Source organism: Octopus bimaculoides, chromosome 13 (genome assembly GCF_001194135.2).
Source record: "Octopus bimaculoides isolate UCB-OBI-ISO-001 chromosome 13, ASM119413v2, whole genome shotgun sequence".
NCBI lineage: Eukaryota > Metazoa > Mollusca > Cephalopoda > Octopoda > Octopodidae > Octopus > Octopus bimaculoides.
In genome coordinates this window covers 52,453,351-52,473,457 of record NC_068993.1, presented here as the reverse complement: position 1 = coordinate 52,473,457, position 20,107 = coordinate 52,453,351, and the positions used below count along the sequence as shown (strand labels likewise).

Below are 20,107 nucleotides of genomic sequence, written 5' to 3'. Positions count from 1 at the left end.
ATATATATATATATATATACACATACATACATAAAGAAATACATATAAATTCATAAATATACACATGTACATATCTATATAAATGCTCAGATCTGCAGGGTGTGTGTTTGTGTAGAGGTGACAGAAAGAAGAAACCAGTAGCTACAGTTAAGTTGCTGTCAGCTGTGATAGACAGGAAGGATTTGATCTATAACACTGCTCTGTTCAGTAGGTGATTCCATTTATAGAAAGTGCACCTCATCTAGCACAATATCAAATGTCTTTCAAAATCTATAAAATGTTGCACACCTTAAACAACTGCTTCTCTCTGACTTCTCATTTCAAAATCAAAATCAAGCTCAAAGCAAGAGATCATCTTGGTGACATACACTTCTTCCTTCCTTTTCGAAAAAATCTACCTAGTTGTTTGCATTTTATTTATTAGTAGTATTTTTTTTTCTTTTGCCTCAATACTAAAACAAAATGAACAGAATATATTTTTGAAATTTAAAAAACAAAATGATTTTTATTTTTTGGTTTTTCTTGGTCCTGTCTTTCAGCTACTCTCTGTGAAGAATGAATGCAGTTGTTGATGTGTGGTGCTGGTAGGTGTTTTAAATTTCATAAAAGTTTAAAATTAGAAAGTATTAACACATACAGTAGTAAATACTAAATGTGACCATTGACTGTGCTACTGAGACTTGAAAACTGCTTGTTTGAGCAAATGCAGAGTTGAAAACTCCACATACCAAATACCAGTAGGTTTCAGGGCTCACCGGGAAAAAATGCACACTGCCCTCAACTCCTTATATGAGGTCTATTAGTCTGACTGACTAGTATCTCGCCTCAAATCCATTTTAAGATAATTTCTTCTTCAGCCAGGTTTCATAATTTCTTTTCAACCATATCCAATGGTTGGCTCTCTTCACTGTCATCTGGATGTCTTTCAAGATGTCACTTGCTTACCAATGTTTGACACCAGTTGATAGCGGTCACTGTCTTAGCCTGGTTCCAATAAAAACCCCTACATTCAACTTCTACGGGGAAGCATACTGCACTCCAACTAGCACCTATATGGTCTCCTAACACTTGTCTTTCCTAACCTGAGCTGTATCTATATTGTCTTAACTAATAATGTACAGGCATATGCTGAATTAAAATACACATGGAATTACTAATTGCTGGTAGGATAATGTATTTCGTTATACAACTATAATATGCTACATTAAAATAATAATGTACATAAGTACATTAAAAGCTTATGTGTCAATACTGTGCCTTACTTGTGTTAGCAGTGCGATTCATTCACTTTTTAAAGTTATCTCTATAGATTTTCTATAGAAAATCTATAGAGATAACTTTAAGACATAGAATTAATAAGAAATATGTATACAGCTAGATAACTGTTCTACTATATAATATACCACTGCCATACACACATATGTTAATATACTGCTAGTTGGATAACACAGATGATCAACTTGATAGGTGGAATGAGACAATTAGGCACAGCTGTTTGGATGCTGGCAATTTGATATGACTGAGTGGGCTATGATGTCTCCATGACTAAATGGATTATGGGATTCACTAGAAATTGATTGATGCATAAAGAAAACCTGAAAAAAGCAAATGATTTTTAATTTATATATATATGAGGAAACAATTTAATCAGACACCAGAAAAGAGCTGTGTGTGAGTGTGTGAGAGAGGGGGGGGAGGATAGATAGATAGACAGATAGATAGATAGATAGATAGAGAGAGAGAGAGAGAGAGAGAGAGAGAGAGAGAGAGAGATCAGAACAGATTTCCAGAATATTCTGAAAAATGATTCTGCAAATCTTGATGGAGTCTAAGTAAGCCAGAATATCATAGTCATTCATGACTGAAGGGGTCTTTACCCTTTATATATATATATATATATTAAATAATGAAACAAAAAATTAGCACCTAGAGAAGGCTATGCAAACAATTGGTAAAAAAAAAAAAAGCCCCATAAAACTTATGGTAGGGCTCACAATTCTACATGCAGTTCCCACAAAATAACCCTGTTACGTAGAACCCCTATTCTATGCAAAATGTTTTCTGTAGAATAATATAATTCTCACAGTTAAAATTTCTGCACAACCCCTGCAACACATTTACTATACAACCGTCACATGATAAAATAACAACACAACTCACACAAAATATATTACACATTGACTAACATAATCAATACTCGATACTATAACCTATCCAACACACCATCAAGGACTCATGTTCTGCAGGTGTGTCATCCAATAACCTACACAGCACCTGACACTAAAACATATAATACAACCTACATAATCACATATGAAACATGATCAACAACTAACAAAATGACACATCTCTTGTTTCCCATATTCTACATAACAAACACTAAAATTACACCAGGAACAGCAAAACAAAAACAGATGTAACTCACAGACACAGAAGGAACAAAGAGGGAAACCTGGTGAGCAGTAAAAATTGCATGGATCTGGTGAAAACGACAACAATGATGGTGATGATCGTAATGATGATGATGATGATGGTGGTGTGTGGTGGTAGTGGTGCTGCTGCTGCTGATGATGATGAGGATTGTCATTTGTTTTATGAGTAAAATTGTGCAGGTCAAGACTATATGAAAACCAATGAAACGGATTATATCCGGTTTGTTATATACAGAGTCATGCTTATCCCGACTGAGGATTATACTAAGGGTATAAGCATCTATGGAATATTCAGCCAAGTACTCAGTACTTTAATGAGAAATTGGTTCCTCTGATCAAGCAGACAGAAAAGATGTAATACATGCATAAAGCAAAAAAGAGACTGACAAAATGACTATGGCCTGGGATATAGTAATCTACACAAACAAATCATGACGAATTTAAATTATCCAGAAGCTGTTGTTGAACACTGCCAGGAAAAGAAGTGCTTTCTGATTAAAGCATCAGCCCAAGAAGAAGCTAATGTAACTTTAAATGAAATGGAGAAATTATTCAATTATATAAATCTTGAAATAGAGATTACCAGAATGTGGGGATTGATAACAAAGAGAATCCCTATAATAAATAAGTACTTTGGGAATGACTAAAAGGGATTTAGACAAATGCTACTATCACCTCCAGCACATGTACTCATACAGTTGTTAGAAAATCAAACAAAATACCTTGTGGTATTTGTTCCACCTTTCAATACTCTGAATTCAAATCCTTGCAAGTTCACTGTTCCTTTCTATCCTTTGGGGGGGGGGGGGGCTGATAAATGAAGTACTAGTCCAGAATAACAAATCAGCAGAATTGTAAGAGCACAAGATGAGATGCTTTGCAGTCTCTGCCCCGACTCTCTTTCTGATGGAAATAACAAGGACAATACAAGTGCCATATTTGTTTTCAAGCCCCCATTGTTTTCCAAGGAAAAAGGTCTTGTTTGACATTAACTGGTATTCTTCCATAAAACATCTTGCCTAGGCCTGTGTCTACAACAAATGCACAAAGGTCATTGATGCATGTCTGCTTCTAGTTTTCATTATATATCAGGGAAGGCAAGCAAGCAGAATTGTTAAATCATTGGCAAAAAATGCTTTATGATATTTCTCCTACTCATTATGTTCTGAGCTGAAATTCCACTGGGGTTTACTTTGCCTTTCATCTTTTTGGTTAAGTACTGTGGTTATGTAATTGATGGTGAGCTGGCAGAATCGTTACCACACTGGGCAACATGCTTAGCAGCATTTCATCTGTCTTTACATTCTGAGTTCAAATCCTGCTGAGGTTGGCTTTGCCTTTCGTTCTTTCAGGGTCGATAAAATAAATACCAGTTGAACACAGTGGTCAATTTCCTTCGAAATTGCTGGCCTTGTGTGGAAATTTGAATTCAATGTAAATGACTTATACCTTTCCTCAAAATTGTTGGTCTTATGTTAAAATTTGAAATCATTTTATATCAAGGATGGATGCAAACATTGGAAAAAATCCTGGTGGTTTTTTGAACAAAATCCTCTAAGTTCTCTTGCCCTCAGAAATACAGTGAACTAAAGATTACCTCATTGGGAATCTGTAAACAAAGGTATTATTATTTCTAGACTGTGATATGCAATAAATAACAATAAAGGGTATTAAATATGTTGAATTAGAAGCTAAAGAAGAAACTGCACCCCCTCCACCAATAAATCTAGAAATTTTTTTAAAACTAGCATAAAATAAACAGCAAATCAAAAAGAAAGTATAAGTACTCTAAAAGAAGAAATAAGCAGTAAATAAAATAATTCTATGAAAATATTTGTGATAATACTTTTTTCTTCCTCTGAATGCTGTCATTTTTAATCTATCAAAATCTCCCCCAGTCTTCATCCAAAAATATCTTCAATCTCTAAAAAACTGAATCATTATAGGAAAATTCTGACTAAAATACAACACACAGCTGATTATTACCCACCATGCTGTTTAAGTAGTCTTGATGTATAATTTATTCTAAAAACAATCACATACAAACTTCAAACAATATGGTTTTTTTTTTGCTATTTATTTTCTTTAGCAGACAGAATGTTATAAAATCATAGCAAATTCAGTTCCAAAGATAACAATAAGAGAAAAGACAAAGAATGCAACAAAAACAGCAACAAGAACAGCAATAACAAAATATAGCAAAGAAAACTGTTGGTTAAATATAAAACAATTATAAGTTTAAAGACTCCTCAGAATGATAAACACAATAACTGTGAAAATATCCCATCGGGAAATAAGAATGGACAAAAGAATCCATGAAATGTAGAGAATGTAAACATGGTCACTATAATAATAACAAAAAGTTAGTGCAATGATGATAATAATGATGATGATGATTTCTTAGACTGATATTGGCATTACAGAATTCATACTCAAACAAATCTTTTATCTGATCTCATCTTATAACATTATCCAATCTATTAATAGTTACTTGTTGTTGTTTAGGCCCTATGTCAGCCCTGATCAAGCAGACCTATGATAAAAGGCAACCCAGCCATGATAATTCTGTCTTTCTTTTCAGGCATAGTGTGTCTAAGACTACATTATCCGATGTGTCTTTTATATTTAAGACAACGAGGTTTAATTTGAGGAAAAGTTGGCTGTTATATCCAGTCCACACTGTAAAGTGGTTGGTGTTTGGAAAGGGCATCTGGCAGTAAAAACCATGCCAAAACTGACCTTGCTTGTGCTTGTGCCATGTAAAAAGCACTCAGTTCACTCTGCGGGCTAGTTGGTGTTAGGAACGGTATCCAGCCACAAAAATCATGCCAAAACAGACACAGAAATCTGCTGCAATTTTCTACCTGGCCAGCTCCTGTCCAAACTGTCCAACTCATGCCAGCATGGAAAGCAGACTTCAGACGATGATGATATTTATACAACAGGCTTCTTTTACTTTCCATTTACTAAATCCACTCACATGGCTTTTGTCACCACAAGGCTATAGTAGAAGACATTTGCCCAAAGTGCCATGCAGAGAGACCGAACCTAGAACCATGTGTTTGGGAAGTAAAGTTTTTACCACACAGCCCCACCTGAAAATATTTTATTGAGGCTTTGTTTTACAGCCAGATGCCCTTCTTGTTGCTACCCCTTTTCAAGTAAGTGATCTCTCGTTATGTACATCTTTGAAAGTGCAGTGCCAGTGGATGATTTGGTAGTAGGGAAATGACAAGAAACTTCATTACTCATAGCTCAGTAGCCTTTTTTCATGCAAAGTGCACAGAAAGTAAACATCTACACAGACACACACACATGTGCATGCACATGCACACACACAAACACATACACACACACACAAAGTCAGACAAAATGAGAGAAGACAGGTCAATGACTGAGCAGTGTTTAAAGAAGGCTGGCTCACAAACAGTTGTCAACCAGACAGATGGTCTCATAAATAAATGTAAGTAGGTGTGTCTACCGGATAGATGGTCTAAGAATGTGTGTGTGTATGTGTGTGAGAGAGAAAGTTGTGCAGAGTATGTGCTGTCAACACATTAGGAATAATAGATACTATAATTGAGAATATAATACAACTCTTTCGATTCAATGACACACACATACACAAATGACAGGCTTCCATACAGTTTTTGTCTACCAAATTCATTCACGAGGTATTGGTTGGCCTGGGGTTACAATTTAAAAAGACACTTGCCCAAGGTGCCACACAGAGGGGCTAAATCCAAAACAATGTAGTTGCAAAGAGCAATGCCCATGGATCTTATGATTCTTTCCTTTCTCCATTTAATATATTTGTGAAGCTTAGAGCTTGGTGATATAACCCCATGCTGTGTATCAATTAAATTTTAAATAACCTGTCTAACACCATGATGAAGTTATATTTAACCTTTAAATGACAGACATCATTAATTGATGTTTCATTAGAGAATGGTGAACACCATCAGTTAATGTTTCAAAAATTTTTACATGGATACAACTATCATCAATTAATGTTTGAGTGTCTACTTTATCAAATGTGTCTGTGTGTAAGCAGCCCCTATCAATGGGAGAAGTCAAGTCACAAATGGAAAATATACAGAGTGATGAAGATATTCTAAATAGCACAGAACCACACGATGCTTCAACTATCTCTAGATGAAAAAAATGCACTGATATTTCTCCCTTTATATATCTGGTTTGACAACAATGTGGGAATCTCATATGAATTTATGCTCATGTCAGACGCAAAGAAAAGTGAAGATTTTGTATTTATTTAAAGTGAAAATTAGTGTAAAAATTACCCTTAAGAATAAGAGGTTTTTTTTTTGTTTTTGTTTTTGCCCATTTAGTACACACATCCATGCAACCTTTTCCTGCCATTCAAGAGTTAAACTATTCACACTTACCACAGAGCTGAAGAACTGCAGCATCTCTTTTATTGTCCGTGCCCATCGCCTGAGATTTTAACCGCTTATAAGCGGCGTTTGTCTGCAGAAAGAGAGAGAGAACAATTGGAAAATTAAGAGAATGGTAATGATAGTAAATTCTAAATATTGGAATTCAATAGGAATTCTTTTAAACAAAGATTTTCTTAATGATGTATATTAACAAATTTAGAATTTACATGACATGGTTGTGAAGCTGTTCTGTAGTACAAATATAGTAAAGTGTAAATATAATCTTTATTTACATAATATAGACTTAATCTTACATTGTGTAGTCATCATGATCATAATATAATGTACATATGCCATATTTATAGTCGTCAGTACATATTAACAATAGATATACTAAGGATCCTATTGTATATTACATGGTTTAGCTATAATATAGACAATAAACAATGAAGAAACCACCTGGTGGACCGACTAGAAATGGCAGACAAATCTCTTACAGGTTACCCCCAAGGAAAGTAAGATCACATTGGACAACATAGTTCACGACACATAAAAATATGGGATGGGCATGACTGGAATATATTTGATCAGAGGCTTTCTCAATCAGGGCTGACCTGGTGCAAAGAAACTTAGGGTATAAATATTATATAGATTTATTGTATAGAAAAGTGATAGATACAGTTTTATCTTTTATCTTTTGCTTGCTTCAGTCATAGGGACAGAGACCCAAAACCACGTGGTTAGTTTATGGATTAAGCATGAAATGAAATAAACTAACCTAAGTTTATTTCATTCTTTTCTTTGCCTAAGTTGTGTAACCAGACTGATGTTTTTACATGGTGTTTAGATGTTGGTTGCAATACATATATACATGTGTTTAGGTCAGTGTTACTATAGTGTACATAACCTGTATAGGTGTTGTTGTTAGACCCCCTGATGAGCCCTGATTGAGGAAACTTCTGATCAAAGTGTTCCAAACAAGACCATCACATATTTTTTTAGATAGTATCTACAGTGATTTTCCTTTTCTAAGATGTTAGGATGTGCATTGAAGGAGATTTGGCAGCTATTTCTAGTTAGCCAAGTGAGTACATGGTGACCCTGCCTTCTTTTGGCTTGACATGCTATTGTTGTAACTTAATTCTTAACTTCCAACAGAGTATATCTATAAACAATGGCTTTCCAGCTTGACCACTCTACCTCATATTTTAGACATTGTGTACCTAGGACTACATTATCAAATTTGCCTATTTGCTTTTTAAGATAGTTGAGTGTGATTTAGAAGTGATTTGGCTGCAATTTCTAATAGGTTGAGCAACCATGTAGAGACTACCTTGTTTAAGTTTATAATGTAATGTTACAGAGGTGTAAATGATGTGTTGAGGTACATGTTACATGATGCATATAGGCTTGAGTTGAAATCAAATATATATGCTTAGGGTTCAACTGAAATGGTGTGCATGAAATGGTTTGAGTTTGATACATAATAAAAGTTTGTTGGTTCAAATAAAAATATATAAATACATAAAATATGTAATCAGAAGCAGATCATAGATTAGAGAAGATCAATCATAAAGTGAATAGCAAAAGATAAAGATAATTATTTGTTATTAGCAATGGAAACAGTATTAGTTCAGAATAGCATTTTGTATATCTTACTTAACGTGGATATGCTGCAGAAAGCCAGAAAAGCATCTCGTACAGAGGTACAGTGCTAAAGAGCACCGAAATAGATCAGTATCAGACAAAAAGTTCATTTTACAGTATATCCATATTAAGTAAAGTATACAGAAAGCTATAAAGGATACAGCTTAATTAAACAAGACAGGTGATAGAGGGGACTGAGCAGAGTGGAATTTTTCAGCAACATCTGTGCTTTGCAACTGTTTTGAATTGATAAAATAAATACCAGTAATATACAGGGCTCAATTCAGTCAACTATGAATTTCTAACAAAAAAAAAAAAAAGAAGACCTTGTGCCTCGTCTGAAGAATGGAACAGCTTTATTAATCTTTATTATTCTAGTACAGGCTTGTTTATAAAAAGATATGATAATATAACCATATTTTATGTGATTCCTGCCTTGCTAAAAATCTTTAGATTAGAAGAAAAATTTGGACAATATCTTTCATCCTAGAAATATTTTCAAGTTAAACAGTCAATGGTTGAGGAATGATCAAAAGAGTACAATTGCAAATCCAAATGTTACTTGACAAGGTGCAGCTCAGAGATCAAGGGGTCTCTCCAAGTCATGCTACTACTTCTCCACATAGGGAAGTCACAGAATGTTGCAGGAACGATTTGCAAGAAAAATTCTTCAAACTGAGCCAACCAACAGAAGACTTAGGGAATAGACCAAGAATAGGGTGATTGGACAATAACCATAGTCTCAGTTAGTCATGCTTGGGAATCCAGCCAGGAAGTCTAATGACAGTTGCTTTAGATAAGACCCTATGGAGGAAGCATCTGAGGACTCTACTCTGACAACTCTTCCAGGAACAGTGAGTGGAGAAGATGAATGGTGTTTCTATGACATGTCCAAAACATTAAAGTATCTTTTTACCAAACCTGACTATGACTAATCTATTATTTAATTTACATCCTACAATATTACAACTGTTTGTTTGTAGAATTATAAACCAAACACAAATAACTTGTCCATCCTCTGTGGCTTGCATATTTATTTATTTATATCACAGTCTGTGAACAATAGCATAATTGGTTTCATGTTTCAAATGGGCCAATTACTGGTCTATTGCATTCTCAATGGTGACAGTCACAAGAGACTGTCTGTATAATTCAGTGCTAACAAATATCACAAGAGAATTCATTTGGAATGCACTGACTTCTCAGTTTTCTTGCTTACATTTATATCTTTTATCACTATACACTGGTGATAGATATCCATATAAATATATATACAATGGACTTCAGTAGTTTCTATCTACCAAATTCCACTCACAAAGTACTGACCAACCCATGGTTACTGTAGAAGAAGTCTGGAACTATGTATCTATGAAGTGAACTTATCCACAGTTGCTAGATACACCAAAGCAGAGAGTTTTACATCAGTAACATTCACTAAATATAAGCATTGCACATATTGGTTTCAAATTTTGGCACAAGGCCAGCAATTTCAGGGGCAGGACTAAGTTGATTACACTGACCCTAGTGCTCAACTGGTCTTATTTTATTGACCCCCCAAAAAAGATGAAAGGCAAAGTCAACCTTAGAATCTAAATTTAGAATGTAACGATGGATGAAATGTTGCAAAGCATTTTGCCTAGCATTAGATATATTGACATCTATTAACTAAAATGACACTCAAAAACCAATTATAATTAAGTAAAATTAATTGCAATTAAAAAAATATAAATGTGAAATATCAATTAGCAATGATACTTCAAATATGTACAAAAATGAGAAGAATTCAGAGAATTTATTTTTGCATTTCTAAAAGATGAGCTATCTTTTATAGTAGAAAATTTAATAACCTTCAAAGATAGCCTCTTGAAGGTTTCAGAGAATCAAATACTCCTTAAGCCATTGAATCACTGAAGAACATGACTTTATCAAATATGCATCCATTGTACTGGAAAATCTATTATTCTGCAGATATTTAGAAAACCTTTATCTTGCTGCATTAGCTTCAATGGCTTCTAGAAAAACATATCTAAACTTCAATGTCTCTCCTTTTAACTTTCTTATCTTTCATTAAATAATGTCTTCTCAGCATTTTGCAAGCAAATAGCAATTTTATGATTCAATTTTCCAGAGAATTACTTCAGTTAAAAATTAACCATGCACATCATATGGTCTATTTTACTACACTGCTCAAGTGAAGCATCATAGAAATCATCAGGGACAAAATAGTTCTAGTATTGAAATGAAACTACAATAATACTAGTAATTGAGGAACTACAGTCAATAATATTTCTAAAAATTGACATTCTCAACAGAAGGAAGACTTTCCTGCTTATCTCTGTCATATTAAACATCGATCCAGCAATGATACAATGAAAACATTTAAAGCAATGGTTCACAAACTTCTTTTAATTTTTTTTCTTTTTTATGAGAAGCATACTTCAGAACAAATGAAAATATATTGGTGTACTTTGTGCACTGATAGACTCTGTGCATAAAGTAAAAAGAAAGAAACAAAAAAATTGTATTAAAAAATGTTATTCATTATAGTTTAGTCTTTGACAATAAATATTTTAAACTACAGAAAATTATCAAGTACTTATGCCTGTCCATTCAATAAATGAAGCAAAGTTAAGAAGCATTTATTTTCAGAATTACTGATTTTTTTTCTCTTTCATCTTTTTAAAAGATATGTGATAGCTATTATTTTTGTGACACATCTAGCTAGATCTTATGGCACACCAGTGTGCCATCGTACAATATTTTCAATGAGTGATTTTAGTCATATTAGAACAAATTGTAACTCACTACATTGTGTGACAGAGTGCAAATTCAATCACATTTTATTGCATCCTTAGTTACAGTACTCTCCATTAAAAAGACATACTCTCATATGTTTAAATCTACAGAGGTACTCAGTTTGGAGGTAAACTGGCTGTATGGTTAAGGCAGTGGACTATAGGCCAGGAATTCAAATTCTATTACAACTATGGTGTGTTTGCACTTTATATTAAGGTATTTAACATACCTCACTTTGGAATGCAACAACAACATATGTAAACAAACTCTTATCTTTTTTTTAGAGGAGTCAAATGTGTATTGTATTGTGCCGACAAAAAGGTAATAATTCGAATGCAGTATAGCCCTGAAAACAGCAGAAAGATTAGGTATTATTACTCGGATCCTGTGGCTGTTTGTTGACAACTTTTTTCTGTTTTATAAGGATAATAATATCCATTCTTTCTGCTGTTTCACAACTATACTGTGTTTGAAATATTACATTCTTGTCTGTACAATATGATACCTCAGTTTGTTTTTCTAACTCTGAATTTAATTCTGACTTAACAACCAAAGTCATTACTGGTACAGAGACGTGCAGCTATAAAAACTTTGCTTCATTGATAAGTATATCAAATTTTAGGCAAAGGTTCAAAATTTGATATAGCGATGAATGTTTGTATGAAGAAAGAAAATTAAAGTAGTAAAAAAAAAACAAACTAATATTCTGAAATTTTAGGGTGGAGGGCTAGTTAATAACACTGACCTCAGTGCTCAACTGGTTCTTATTTTAACATTCTTGAAAAAATGAAAGGCAAAGCTGACCTAAGTAGAATATAAACTCAGGACATGAAGGTGGAAGAAATGCCAATGAGCATGTCTGACATTCTAACAATTCAGTCAGGGTGCCACCTTCCTAAAAGAAGTAACATGAAAAAGTGAATGTAAAAGTGTCAAATGAAAAGTGATATCAAAAGTTTAAGCTAATTTCTAGAAAATAGATAATTCAAATCTTTTAATGAGACAGGACAACCTAAAATTATTTTTCAACAACATAAAATCACAACTGCTACACATAGCTTGTATGTCACACTTGTTACATATGAAGCAATACACAACACTCTTCTAGCGACACTACAATGGCCTCTGAATTAACTAGATGCATACCTCCACCTTCCAGGCTTACCTTTCTTTTCTTCCTCCCACTGCTATTGTGTTTCACCTCCCAAATCTCACACCAATACATCACACTGTTCTTTCTCCCTTGTGGAAGTGCATGACTTAGCAGTCAGGCTATTGGATTAACGATTGTAATATTGTGGTTTTGATTCTTGGACCAAGCAGTGTGTTGTGTTATTGAGTAAAGCACTTCGTTTCACATTGTTCCAGTCCATTCAGCTGGTAAAAATGAGTAATCCTGCAATGGACTGGCATCCCATCCCAGGGATGAATATATACGCCAGAGAAACTAATCCTTGGCTCCTTAAAGAGTAATGTGGACTAACCATTCTTTCTCCCTTATAATTAAGAACACCTTCTCCATGCACATGTTTCCTATAGACTCCAACTCACAGATGTTTGAACTGAACATCAACCACCTCAACTTCACCCACCTCTGAGAATCTTCTCTTTCAACTAACTTATAAAACTGTAGCAAGATTAAGAGTTAATTTACAGCAAGATGCATCTTTGATAACGACCACTTACCAAGAAATACTATTTATATTTCAACTAGAGACAAATAAAATACTTTAGATCCTAATTTCATGCTTCATGTCTAACCATTTCACTTAGTAATTAATAATGTAGCAAGCACCATAAAGTTTCTAATGAGCTTAATAAACAGACATATATCAATTCTTTCTTAAAGATGTTTCAACTTCCCACATATTATTGATATCACTGGTTAAAAGAATAAACGTCACACAATCTCATTTCTCTTTTACTAGCTTTACTTTATGGCTACTTAAGAAATCAATATTGCATCTGATGTACAAAGTCTGATCAAAAAGTATCAGGACTGGTGTTATAAAAGGAAAACTACAACATCAATTTGGCAGAAGTCGTCCCCTTCTGAAGCCATGCACTTTATCCAGCATTGTTTCCATTGATGGAAACATTCCTAGGACACCTTGTTTTGAAATAGTGAGAAGCTGTCTTGCTGTATTCTTGTGGATTTCCTCAACATCATGAAATCTTGTTGGAGGTCTTTCACTGAAAAGACTGAGCATTGGTTTTGGAGTCATAGCTACAGACCCACTATTTGTCACCTACTAAGACCATTTTCAAAATGTTTCCATCTTTCTTGATCCTGTGCAGTTGAAACCTGATCTTGTTGAGATGACCACACTCGGCACACTTTTGTCGAACATGCTAATAATTATGTTAGTGTGCTGCCTTCCTAAAAGAGCTCATATTAAGAAAATTAAATAAGGTGGCAAGATGGCAGAATTGTTAGCCAGTCAGGCAAAATGCTTGGTGGCATTTTGTCTGTCTAGTTCAAGTTCTGCTGAGGTCAACTTTACCTTTCATCCTTATACAACAGAAGAGAGCAAGAAAGTTATAACTTAGAATGCATGCATGACAGAATCTGTGCCAAGTGGCACAGTTCTGTTACCATAGCAACAGTTTAAATACTTTTTGATCAAACCTCATATATAACTGTGTTCAATCCATGTTACCATGGAAGAGTGAGTGTAAAACAACCATCATCATCGTCATCATCATTTAAAATCCATGCTCCATGCTGGCATGGATTGGATGGTTTCACAGCATTGTGCTCCAATGTCTGCTTTGGCATGGATTCCGTGGCTGGGTGCCCTTCCTAATGGCATTCACTTTACAGCAAGTACTGTTGCCTTTTTCATGGCACTATAGCAACCTGAAAGACTAAGATCTCCTTTGATTGATTGGGACTACAGTAGAGAGTAGGGGAGCTTTATGGTATGGGATGAGGGGTTTAAAGTATAATAGAAGGGGTCTGAACAGGACAGAACAGAACAAATTTCTTGCTGTAGGGGAGCTACAAAGATACTCCCATTGTAGTAGAGAAGGAAGGAGTGACTGGAGTGGAGGTGGAAAGAGACAAAGTATAGTGGTAATGAGGTGTTGGGATGGATCTTAAAGGTACGAAGTGAATGAGGACAAGAGAGCAAGAAATGAGGATGGGCAGAGGTAGCAAGACTGAATGAGTGGGTGGGAGGTGGTTAGAGATAGGGAATCGATGAGAGCATGAAGATTAAGAAGAACAAGTGCTGAGAGATGATGTGTAGGGAAGGTAGGGAAGAGTAGGTTACAATGGTAGAAATTGGGCAGGCATGAAAGGGGTGAGAGATGCCCTTCCTGTCATCAACCTTCACCTGTTTCCATGGAAGGTAATATTACCCTGTGGCTAGACATATTTTTGCAGAATATTGGAAATTAATGACACTGCTTGTACAACAGTGACACTCATTTACAACTTTCATGTGATGTCAAGACAAGGAGATATAAACATACACATTCACACATACATACAATATATATATATACTCTCTCAAAGTATATTGTATTATGAAATGTGAGTTCACACTAAAAATCAAATGGTTGCAAAGCAAGGGTCTTAAACCACATAGCTATATCTGCAACCATTAGCTAATTAATGCTGGTGATAATTTTGTTCATTTATAAAGACCATGAACATTTATGCTTTTATTGATGTTGAGTCAAATTAACTAAAAAAAAAAAAAAAAAAACAACCCAAAAATAGGTTAATATACACATATGCTAATATTCTAGTGATTCTCCACTCCTGGATTCTAATTTCAATCGAAATGTAATGTCATTTACAGTGAGAGAAATGTTATAAAATTAAAGACAGTGACTATAAACTTCTTCAACAGCCATAATTACTTCATTAAAACTTTATAGAGGTTATAATCCCAATAATAGAACTTTACTTTTAGTAAAGTAAATAGACACATGATCACACACCACAGACAGACAGACAAACACACACACGTCATCACTGTCATCATTTTGATATTCTCACATATACACATTCTGACTTTCTGTTTAAGTGAGGCTGTGCAGTTAAGAAGTTCTTTTCAGCAACTACATAACTTCGTGTTCAGTCCTACCATGAGTTGCCTAGGGTAAGAGTCAAAAAGCCTTGCAAACAGAATTTGGTGGATGGAAATTGTGGGGAATCCAGTCAGATCTTGCTTTAATCCCAGTAGTGTCATTCAGGCACACACATATGTACATACACAATTGTCGTCATCATTCCTACCACCACCGCCACTGCAGCCACCGCCACCACCAGTAGCACTGCCAACACTGCTACAGCACCACAGAAGACTGGAATGAACAACACCTCTTATATGATGGTGACACTCACTTACAATTATCATGTGATGCCATTGCAAGGAGACACAAGTGTACACACTCAACACACACACACACACATGTAAAAATATCTATTTACCAAAATCACTCATAAAGCTTTGGTTGACCCAGAGCTATAGAAGACACTTGTCTAAGGTGCCATGCAGCAACAGGACGGCACTTGAAACCATACAACTGGAGGGTGAGCAACTTAATTACACAACCATATCAAATGAATCATCATCATCATCATCATCGTTTAACGTCCGCTTTCCATGCTAGCATGGGTTGGACGATTTGACTGAAGACTGGTGAACCAGATGGCTACACCAGGCTCCAATCTGATTTGGCAGAGTTTCTACAGCTGGATGCCCTTCCTAATGCCAACCATTCTGAGAGTGTAGTGGGTGCTTTTACGTGCCACTGGCACGAAGGCCAGTCAGGCGGTACTGTCATGATCTCAAAGCGACGAAAATATTTTGGCAAATTAAATTTAAATGTTGAAGTGAATCTAACGGTTTTTGTGTGTTTCTTAAATGGCTTATAAACACCTTTCATGCAGCAATTGTTTTCGTTCCAGCACACGATCTCAGATCAAGTCACTTGCTATGCAAGTAGATCAGGATTCGAGTGAATCAAGTCATATTCTTATGACTGACACTGGTCATAGCGTCATGAAGTAGCACAAACTTTTGAATGTTTTGGAATGTTGTGATAAATATATTCACCTGATGAAAATGGTTTTTTTTTTCTAATGATGTAATGTCTCCCTTAATCAATAAAAAAAACTTGTTGGAAACAGCTATAGTGAATTGACACATTATTCATCTGGTGTTCTTTATATACACACACACACAATGGACTTCTGGAACAATTTTAAATTCATACAACAGTAATGAACCAACAATCACATGGTCATGAAGTAAACTTTTTAATCACACAGTCATAGTTAGTTCACATTACTCTGTAAGGAACATAGGTCCAGTTTCCTGCTTTCTCTAATGTATATATCTCTTCCTGGACAGGATGCCAGTCTTTCGCAGGATTACTCCTTCTTACCAGCTGAGTGGACTGGAGTAACGTGAAATAAAGTGCTTTGCTCAAGACCCCAGTGCATCACCCAGTCCAGGAATTGAAACCACAAACTTATGATTCCAATACCCTACCCACTAAACCATGCTTCTCCACTGATATATGCTGGTATATCACACAGTCACACTGGCGCCTAAATTTCATTGCTAAATAAAATTCAACTATATCGTAACTCTCCAAATTCTAATTCAATACACATTAACTCCAGAAAATTTATTTATTGTTTTAAACATAGATTACTAAATTAGAATTTTAACAAACACCATGTGGTTTTTATTCATTTAAGAACTCTGACTAGAATAGACTCTAATGGTGTTTACTGTTGAAGTAACTAAACTTTAGACTTTATAGAAGACAGTTTGTATTTACATTGATATATCTCAGTAGGAACATGGGGTCCTCTTTGAATAGAGAAGAAATGAGGATAATGAATGAGATAAATTAAGTTTTATTTGGTGGTTAAAGAGTTGTAGGTTTGCTATCTTTGGAATGAATAACTGCTTGTAATATTTAGGTAGGAAGAAGGTAGCAAACTGGTAGAATCATTACTGTGGCAGGCAAAATGCTTAGCGGCATTTTGTTTGTCTTCATGTTCTGAGTAACAATTCCGTTGCGGTTAACTTTGCCTTTCATCTTTTTGGGGGTCAATAAAATAAGTACCAGTAGAGCACTGGCGTCGGTGTAATTGACATGACTCCTCCTTTGAAATTGTTGACCTTGTGCCAAAATTTGAAACCAATATTTAGGTAGGAAGAAAGTGATGAGCTGGGAGAATCAATACTGTACCAGGCAAAACGCTTAGCAGCATATCGTCTGTTTTTATGTTCTGAGTTCAACTGCTGCCATGGTCAACTTTGCCTTTCATCTTTTGGGGGTTGATAAAATAAGTACCAGCACTGGGGTCAATGTAATTGACTTTCTCCTTACCCCAAAATTGCTGGCCTTGTGCCAAAATTTCAAACCAATGTTATAAGGTGATGAGCTGGAAGAACCATTAATACACCATGTAAGATGCTTAGCAACATTTCACCAAAACTGGAAACCAGAATTTAAGTAGAAAGAAGAGGAAAAATGTACCATAAGTTATGTTCCCATAACTCGACAAAAGGGCCAACAGAATAAGTACCAGACTTTAAAAAACTGAACGTACTGAGGTGGATTTGTTCAACTAAACCCTTTAAGCTGGTGCTCCAGCATGGTCAGAGTCCTATGATTGAAACAAGTAAAAGGGACAGGAATTGTGATTTGACTGGTGCAAAAATATTCAGATGCAGAATAAATAAGGTGAAGCAATTTTAATTGTGGGTGGGTTGTGTATAAAATTCTTGGTCAAGGATTTTAAGTGATGAAAATGATGAGTGAAGAAGAAGAAGTAAGAGAAGAAAGAAGAGGAAGAAGAAGAAGAAGAAGTAAGAGAAGAAAGAAGAGAAGTAAGAGAAGAAAGAAGAGGAAGAAAAGAAGAAGTAAGAGAGGAAGAAAGAAGAGGAGGAAGAAGTAAGAAAAGAAGAAAAAAGAGGAAGAGGAAGAAGAGAAGGAGGAAGAAGAAAGAAGAGAAGAAAGAAGAGGAAGAGAAGAAGAAAGAAGAAGTAAGAGAAGAAAGAAAGAAGAGGAGGAATAAGAAAGAGAAGAAAGAAGAGGAAGAAATAAGAAGAAAGAAGTAAGAGAAGGAGAAGAAGAAGAAGAAAGAAGAGGAGGGGAAAGAGGAGGAAGAAGAAAGAGAAAAAGGAAGAGGAGGTAGAAGAAGAACAACAACAAAGAACGAGAAGTTTTAGTGTTGGTACAGGTAGTGGTGGTAATAATAATAAGATGTGTGCGTACGTGTGTTAGTGATAAACTATAGTGTAGCATGTTTAAGGGCACTAGTGGTACAGAGGTAACATTATTTTTCTCATTGAATGTTGCAACAAAACTTCTTCATAAGCCTAACTTGTTTCATAAACATACACACACACACACACACACACACACACACACACACACACATTCACGTATATCAAAGAGCTTGTGAAGATTTATTTCAATTGGCCAATTTATTTATTTCTTTGGTTTAGATTTTTTTTTTTCCCTCCGATCTGATAACATATATGTTTGTTGACAACTTGATGGAATCTCTCTGTGTAGGTGTCAATATAAATAGGAATTATCTTTTGATGTTTGGTTTTATAGCTGAGAGGTATAAGCACAGGCTTTGGAAACAATGATAGTCAAGAAGTTAACATTATGTTAAGGAAACATATAATCTAGCATTAGATCTCAAATAATTTTGGGAGATAAATGGATAGATGTTAACTATTGCTGAAAGGTTGGCAGTAACAATGGACGGGGTGCATTCACATGACACAAAACTCACAAGCACACCACACACATACACACACACACACACACACACGAGAGCACAGACAAGGTGCATTTTAATTTGAGCAGTTAAATCTGTTAAGTTAGACAATCACATACATTTCAAAAGGTGTATATATATTTCCCATTCTCATCTTTACTACTGAGACCCAGGAATAAAGTATATTTGAAAAAAAAAAAAAAACATAACAAAAAAAAGACAAAACAAAAGAGATCATGTTTGTGAGGCAATTAGAGTTAATGAAAATACTTAATGAGAAATTAGAATAATCTTGTAATGTGACACAAACATATGGCTTATAATAATTTACCGCACTAACCTACTATTCTCAAAACTCACTCATGTGTGTGTGTGTGTATATATATATATATATATATATATACACACACACACACACATGCATAATCAATAATATGTACAAAGAAAATCATATCTTTATTTTAGATCACTGTGAGATCCTCGGTGGTTGTTGAATACAATTCTTCAGTTATTATAAAATAAGGTTAATTCCTATAGAAGGTTTATTAAATTAAATAAATAAATAAATAAATAAATAAATACTAATTAATTATTGTGATGTAAAGTATATAAGTTTCAATTGAGCATTACGTAGAATTATTATCTGTAGTTTTTATTCTTTAGTTATCTATTAAGCATAATGTAGAATTCTTGTCTGCAGTTTTTGTTCTTTAGATATCCAATGACGTCATCGGTTTTAGTAGATAAATAAATATACTTTTCTACATTAGGTTGTTTGTTTTAATGCAGATTTCAAATTGTCAAAAAATATGGTTTCAGTATGGTATTTTTTATATTTTATTTTTATAAACTAAATTAGTTATTCAATGATGTCATGCTTGGTTGAGTGAACGAATGTCTAAAGTTAAATTTGGTTTGGCGTTTCTTTTTGTTAGTGTTTGTTAACAGCTAAGATTTTTTTCAGATGTTCAGTTAGAATTTCACCAATTTGGATTACTTTGACAATGTTGTGTTGACATAAATTTTCATACGTATTATTATAAATTTTAATAATATCATGTGTA

At 34.6% G+C, this 20,107-nt stretch overlaps 1 protein-coding gene across 7 annotated transcripts in view; it reads right to left on the bottom strand.

Annotated features, from left to right (window-relative positions):
- Positions 1-20,107, bottom strand: part of LOC106877721 (cGMP-dependent 3',5'-cyclic phosphodiesterase) — a 434,395-nt gene that overhangs the window by 101,641 nt on the left and 312,647 nt on the right. For all 7 annotated transcript variants that reach the window (XM_052972474.1, XM_052972473.1, XM_052972475.1 and 4 more), the window contains one exon: positions 6,839-6,920. In XM_052972474.1, the coding sequence (XP_052828434.1) occupies positions 6,839-6,920 (82 nt within the window). The remainder of the gene's footprint in view (positions 1-6,838; positions 6,921-20,107) is intronic.